The sequence below is a fragment of the Siphateles boraxobius genome, unplaced genomic scaffold, assembly GCF_051911475.1.
Source record: "Siphateles boraxobius isolate OS27281-9 unplaced genomic scaffold, OSU_SipBor_1 3, whole genome shotgun sequence".
Classification (NCBI taxonomy): Eukaryota; Metazoa; Chordata; class Actinopteri; order Cypriniformes; family Leuciscidae; genus Siphateles; species Siphateles boraxobius.
This window is the reverse complement of record NW_027508919.1, coordinates 807,501-815,000: the sequence shown is the minus strand read 5'-3', so window position 1 is coordinate 815,000 and position 7,500 is coordinate 807,501. Positions and strand designations below refer to the sequence as shown.

The following is a 7,500-nucleotide window of genomic DNA, read 5'->3' as shown; positions in this document are numbered from 1 at the left end:
ACGAAAACAACTTATAAATAAAGCAACGTTTCAATACCATGTGTTCAGGGAAACAAAACTGTGAAAACTGGCACGAAATAAAAAAATAAATGACAGTTGTATCCACTGAGGAAGAAACCATGGTTCCCTTTCAAGGGAACTTCGAGCTGCGTCAAACGCTGCGGGAACGCCCCTGCGTTGTGCGTCATGAAGCACGTATGGAATCAGCCCAATGGAGAGATGAAACGTCATAGGCGGGTGACGTCATCGACCAGGAAACTATAAAGCACCCCAAAAACACAAGCGCATTAGCTTCTGTGCTTTCAGTCGCGCTACATGTGAATCTGTCCCTGTGTGATATTGTCTGTCTTACATACCCTGCACCACACAAACAATTTATCCCTATATATATATATATTGAGAGATTATGGCGGACGAACAGCAGTTTAGAAAGTGTGTTCCTCCCTGCTCGCGTTATTTAACGAGCGGGGATACACATGATCTTTGTGTTGTTTGTTTGGGAGTTCAGCATGCCCAGTTTGCTCTCGAGGGAGCAGACTGTGAGCATTGCGAGCGTTTGCCGTTAAGGACGCTCCGCTCCCGCCGATCGCTCTTTGAGGAGAGCGGTTCGGTGCGCGCTCCCCGCGGTTCGGGTCCCGCTTCTGCCGAGGCAGAGCGGCGGCGCTTATCGTGGGGATCGCAGATGGATCTCACAGCGGGGTTTGAGACGGGCTCTGCCTTATCTCTCCCTTCACCTGTGAGATCCAGTGCCTCAGTCCCGGGTTCGGAAGCACGCGCTGCGGTTTCTTCCGCTCGGGCTGAGGCACCAATGCTGCAGCTATCCAGTTCTGAGGAACTTGATGTTGTTAGTGTTGAGGGAGATGTGGAGGATTCGCCACCCCACACTCCTGAGAGTGATGAGCTTATGGAGGTGTTAACAAGAGCTGTTGAAAAACTTAATATTGAATGGCCAGTGACTAGACAGGAGTCTGTTTCTAAATCAAAGTTGGATGAGAGATTTTTGCCGTCACGTGTGCAGCCTCCACGCCGGTGCCTGCCGTTTTTCCATGATCTCCACACCGAGGTGTCGAAATCATGGAGAAAACCGGTGTCATATAGAGTGTTTAGTCCCCAGACTTCAACATACGCTAATATTATGGGAGCCAAGGCTCATGGTTATGGTGCTTTGCCTCGTGTGGAAGAGACGCTTGCGAGCCATCTCTCCCCCGAAGCAGCATCATCTTTTAAGGCACCGGCATTACCCACCAAGCCTTTAAGAAACACTTCGGCTTTGGTGGGTAAAGCATATTCGGCAGCAGGTCAGGCTGCGTCATGTCTGCATACTATGTCAATCTTGCAGGCATACCAGGCTGATCTGCTAAGGGACATGAGTGAGAGTGAGGAGGTCAGTACTGACGTAGTTCGCGAACTGCGTCAGGCTGCTGATTTATCCCTGCGTGCCACCAGAGAATCGGCCAAATTAATGGGTCGTTCTATGGCAGCTCTGGTGGCCGCAGAAAGACATTTGTGGTTAAATCAGACTAATATTAAAGAGAGAGAAAAAGCTTTTCTTTTAGATGCTCCTCTTTCTCCCATGGGGTTGTTTGGTGATGCTGTGAATTCAGTTATCGATAAATTCCAAGAAGAAAAGAAACAAACTGCAGCTTTTAAAAAGTTTCTTCCCCTTAAAGTTCATGTCCCTGGGGCTGCTGGGCGGGAGCAGCCCCAGCCGTCTTCGAGCTCATCACATAGAGCGCAGCAGAGGCAGAGTGTCGCGTCTCGTGCTCCCCCTGCTGGACAGTGGGCTCAGCCGCGACACTCTCAGCCGAAGCCTTCTCCCAGTAGAACTGATCTGAGGACAGTTATATTGGCTAAGAAGGCTTCGGCTAAGAAGAAGTCCTGACGCCAAGCCGTTCAGGATGCTGAGGGTGGTCCCCACCGAGGCGGAAAGGTGTTCACCTCTTTTTACGGTGCCCATTCCTCCTCGGTGCCCTCAGGGGCTCGTTCTGCCAACCCCGCCTTTATGCCGGGGCACAGGCGATCCCAGCGAGCGCTTTCCCGAGGGACGCTCGCTCCCTCTGAGGAGGGTCTCAGAGCGGTCAGACCAGTTGTTCCCTGCCGGTGCGCCGTTACAGGGCGCTGCGTCTGCTGCTCAAGTTACACCAGAGGCCAGTCTCGAGAGGCTGGTACCCTTAGTAGAATTTCTGGCAGAGTGGAAAAGCCTTCCAAAAATATCTCATTGGGTCCTGCAGACAGTAGAAAAGGGTTATGCTATCCAGTTCAGGTGTCGTCCACCAAAATTCAGAGGGGTTCTGCACACAGTGGTGGGCCTCGAGCAGGCTCTGGTATTGGAACAAGAGGTGAAAACGCTCCTTCAAAAAGAGGCTATAGAACGGGTTCCTCCTCCCAGTTTGGAGTCAGGTTATTACAGCCGATATTTCATCGTTCCAAAGAAGGATGGGGGGTTGCGTCCAATTTTAGACCTGCGCATATTGAATCGCTCGGTAGGGAAGCTAAAATTCAAGATGCTCACTATCAAGCAGATCGTGTCTCAAATCAGGTCCGAGGACTGGTTTGTCACGATAGATCTGAAGGACGCATACTTCCATGTGTCCATCCTTCCACAACACAGGAAGTTCCTGAGGTTCGCCTTCGGGGGCGAGGCGTACCAGTACAGGGTTCTTCCGTTTGGCCTAGCTTTATCTCCCCGCACTTTCACGAAATGCATGGATGCAGCACTAGTGCCTCTGAGGCTTCAGGGCATTCGTATTCTCAATTACATCGACGATTGGTTGATTTTAGCTCAGACCGAGCAGATGGCGGTTCGGCATCGAGATGTCGTCCTCGCTCATATCAGAAAGTTGGGGTTGAGGCTGAACGCAAAGAAAAGTGTATTATCTCCTTCCCAGAAGACCACTTTTCTGGGTGTCGTTTGGGATTCGGTATCGATGCGGGCGCGACTCTCTCCGACCCGCATCGCTTCGATTCTCTCAGCTGTGAAACAAGTGAAGCTAGGCCAGCTACTCACTGTCAAGCAGTTTCAGAGACTGTTGGGTCTGATGGCAGCAGCGTCCAACGTTATACCTTGCGGCCTGTTGTACATGAGACCGCTACAGTGGTGGCTCAGGACCAAGGGATTCTCCCCGAGGGGAAATCCGCTCCGCACGTTCAAAGTCACGCGGCGCTGCCTTCGTGCTCTGGTCATGTGGAGAGAAACTTGGTTCCTATCCAAAGGTCCTGTGCTGGGGGCTCTTTGTCGTCGCATAACGCTAACGACGGATGCTTCCCTCACAGGGTGGGGGGCGGTCATGAGTGGTCGCCCAGCCCAAGGTCTGTGGCAGGATCATCATCTTTCGTGGCACATAAATTGTCTAGAGATGTTGGCTGTGTTTCAGGCTCTGAAACACTTCCTAACAGACCTGAGAGGCCATCATGTGTTAGTTCAATCAGACAACACGTCGGTGGTCTCTTATATAAATCATCAGGGGGGCCTGCGGTCTCGCCGGCTTTACAAGTTGGCCCGTCAGATCCTCCTGTGGTCCCAAGGGAAGCTACTATCTCTGAGAGCAATGTATCTCCCTGGGTATTTGAATGTGGTAGCAGACTCCCTGTCGAGGCAGGGGCCGAGGCCAGGGGAATGGAGACTCCACCCCGAGGTGGTGGAGCTCCTTTGGTTGAGTTTCGGTCGCGCCGAGGTGGACCTATTCGCTTCCAAGGAGACCACTCATTGTCATCGGTGGTTCTCCATCACTCTTCCAGCCCCCCTGGGGTTGGATGCTATGGTGCAGCCGTGGCCGAGGTCACGTCTGTACGCCTTTCCCCCGATTGCTCTGTTACCAGGAGTTCTGGAGAGGGTCCGCCGGGACGGGGTCAGTCTACTACTAGTAGCCCCGTTCTGGCCGGCCCGAGTATGGTTTGCGGACCTGATTTCTCTCCTGGACGGTTCTCCTTTGGAGCTCCCGGTCAGGAGGGATCTACTCTCCCAGGCGGGGGGCACGATACTTCACCCCCGCCCAGAATTGTGGAAACTGTGGGCTTGGCCTCTGAGGGGGCCCAGCTCATAGACTCCGGTCTCTCAACCGAGGTTGTTGAGACCATTCTTAACTCCAGAGCTCCATCCACGAGGAAGCTTTATGCCTTGAAGTGGAAACTTTTCACTTCTTGGTGTGGAGAACACCTGCAGGACCCAGTTAACTGCCCAGTGGGTGCAGTGCTGGAATTCCTGCAGGAGCGCTTCTCCACAGGGTTATCCCCCTCCACACTAAAGGTGTATGTGGCGGCACTAGCTGCTTACCACGTCCCTTTCAGTGGAGTTTCTCTTGGGAGACACCCGCTTATAACTCGTTTCCTCCGTGGCACTTTGAGGCTGAGGCCAGCAGTTCGTACGAGGGTGCCGACTTGGGATCTGGCCATTGTATTAGAAGGTCTTTCCCTAGCTCCTTTTGAACCTATCGAAGAAGTTCCCGAGAAGTTTCTCACTTTTAAGACTATCTTTTTGCTTGCTATCTCTTCACTAAAAAGAATCGGAGATTTGCAGGCTCTGTCGGTTTCACCCTCGTGCCTGGAATTTGCACCTGGCATGGTTAAAGCTTTTCTGCATCCTAGACCAGGTTACGTTCCTAAGGTTCCTACTAATATTGTTAGACCTACGGTTCTGCAGGCTTTCTGTCCTCCTCCATTTATGTCATCGGACCAGGAGAAACTTAATTCACTCTGCCCTGTTAGGGCATTAGACGCTTATGTCCACAGAGCTGCCCTGTGGAGGAAATCAGAACAACTTTTTGTATGTTTCGGGCCACCCAGGAAAGGGTGTCCGGCGTCTAAACAGAGAATGAGCAAGTGGGTGGTTGAGGCTATCTCACTTGCTTATGAGTCGGCTGGCCAGCCTTCACCTTTGGTTGTCCGAGCTCACTCTACCAGGAGTATGGCTGCTTCTAAAGCTCTTTTGTCGGGGGTTTCCCTGAGTGATGTTTGTGATGCGGCTGGATGGTCTTCGCCGCATACTTTTATTAAGGTCTATGACCTAGACTTAAGCTCTACCCCTGGGGCACAGGTGCTCTCTGTGCGCTAGTCTCACATGACGGTCATTTGGTCCTATGGCGACGTGGGTATTCGCGTTCCCGCAGCGTTTGACGCAGCTCGAAGTTCCCTTGAAAGGGAACGTCTCGGTTACGTATGTAACCCTAGTTCCCTGATAGGGAACGAGACGCTGCGTCGCTCCGCCATACTCCCGGCACTCCCGTTAGCGCTTCCTTCAAGCCTATCAGAAGCTAATGCGCTTGTGTTTTTGGGGTGCTTTATAGTTTCCTGGTCGATGACGTCACCCGCCTATGACGTTTCATCTCTCCATTGGGCTGATTCCATACGTGCTTCATGACGCACAACGCAGGGGCGTTCCCGCAGCGTTTGACGCAGCGTCTCGTTCCCTATCAGGGAACTAGGGTTACATACGTAACCGAGACGCTCTTTTATTAAACGTAATAAATGTCTCGTGGTTTAAAGCCACGGATAAAATGCTACGAATGAGGTTCATGAGTGAATTACTGTCACATGACATTTTTGATGTGCATCTCGACATGTATTTGGTAAAAAGAAACAGATTTTGGAACTTGTATTTGCATTGATGTTTCCATCTGTGATTTTTTCACAATTTTTCACTTGTTTTATCATCCGCCAGGTGAACATTATAAATCTGATGAACAGCACAGGACGAGTTACATGCTGAAGTTTAATAGTTTAATACTAGCGTCAGGTGTTTATTTAACAGAATTAGTGAAGATTTCCCGAGCAAACACCACTAATTAAAAAGCTTATTATTTGTTATCATAACATTTATTAATATTCTGAAATAGCCTTTATTTTATTTCAGATAGTTTCCAAGGCCAGAATTCTAATCAAATTCAAAGCATTTTAAGTTATTCATACAATATTCATATTTTATTTTATTACAGCTTTATTTCAGTTTTAATTGTTTTAGTCTGGAGCTGCTTTTAAACCTCTAGTGTTTATGCTGAAATATTTATCTGGTAACACTTTACAATTTGTTTAATTAGATAACATGAGTTAATTACCTTAGTTAACATGAACTAAGAATGAACAATACTTCTTAGTTAATATTAATTTCAACATTTACTAATACATTATTAAAATCAAAGGTTGTATTTGTTAACATTAGTTAATGCACTGTGAACTAACATGAACAAACAATAAACAGCTGGATTTGTATTAACTAACATTAAAAAAGTTAATAAATACTGTAACAAATGTAATGCTCATGTTAGTTAATGTATTAACTAATGGAGCTTATTGTAAAGTGTTAACATTTATCTTCATCTGGGTGTGTGTTAAATAAAATGACGGATCAGTTCAGAAGTTTAGTTGACACCCAACATGACAGACCAGGCTGAAGAGAAAATCCCTTTATAGATAAATTACCTTTATTGTCATTATAAACACGTATAACGATGTTTTCGCAGACTATTATGTGTGTGAGATGTTAAATTAGTGGTGTTTTTGCAGTGGGTGGGCGGGGCTTACCAGAAGATTGACAGTGCAGCTCATGCGGTTGTTCCGACTGTCATCGCTCATCACCGTACGGTAGTCAAGGAGACGCTCCAGGAGGCCGGTCACCAGGGTAACGAAGTGTTGCACCTCGGTCACCAACAGGGGGCGTCCCAGAGCGCACTCTAAAAGACTGAAGAGCAACACGGTCAGCTCTCGTGCTCCTGGCTTCAGTTTGAGTCAGAGATTCAGGAGGATTTAGAGGTTCTTATGGAGTGAAGCCAAGATTATACAAGACCACAACGTGTGTGTGTGTGTGTGTGTGTGTGTGTGTGTGTGTGTGTGTGTGTGTGTGTGTGTGTGTGTGTGTGTGTGTGTGTGTGTGTGTGTGTGTGTGTGTGTGTGTTCGTACATGCTCTGTAGCAGCTCCATGTATCTCTCGTCTCCTCCGCCTCCTTCTACTTCATGATCCAACTTCAGAATGATCTCGTTCTCAAACTGAGAGAGAGAGAGAGAGAGAGAGAGAGAGAGAGAGAGAGAGAGAGATCATTAAAAAGTTCAACAGTGTCAATGTGCATATGCTAAACTGTGTGTGTGTGCAGGTTTTTTGGAAAGCATCTGTTAACACATACCAAAACCTAGTTGTTGTGATGTCCGTACAAGACAAATCATAAACCCTAAACATGCTAAAAAAAAATAATAAAAAAAATACTTACAAAAAATAAAAAGTTTAAATTTAACCCTCAGAATTTTTTTAATATTCCATAGAAATATTTTGAAGTGCATTTTAAATCTATTCCATAGAATTTATAAATATTCAATAGAAATATTTGACAATTATTTTTAACACATTTTACCAAGTTTAAATTCATTCCCCAGGATCATAAATATTCCATAGATTTTTTTAAAATATTTTAACACATTTTACAGTGTAAATCCATTCCAGAGTACTATAGAAATATTCCATAGAAATATCTTCGCAAATATTTTGAACACAGTTTACTATCTTTAAATCCATTC

At 47.3% G+C, this 7,500-nt stretch overlaps 1 protein-coding gene across 2 annotated transcripts in view; it reads right to left on the bottom strand.

Annotated features, from left to right (window-relative positions):
• dock2 (dedicator of cytokinesis 2) overlaps positions 1-7,500 on the bottom strand; it is a 146,151-nt gene that overhangs the window by 30,124 nt on the left and 108,527 nt on the right. For both annotated transcript variants that reach the window (XM_077247246.1, XM_077247247.1), the window contains exons 33-34: positions 6,893-6,978; positions 6,517-6,673 (exon numbers count right to left, since the gene is read on the bottom strand). In XM_077247246.1, the coding sequence (XP_077103361.1) occupies positions 6,517-6,673; positions 6,893-6,978 (243 nt within the window). The remainder of the gene's footprint in view (positions 1-6,516; positions 6,674-6,892; positions 6,979-7,500) is intronic.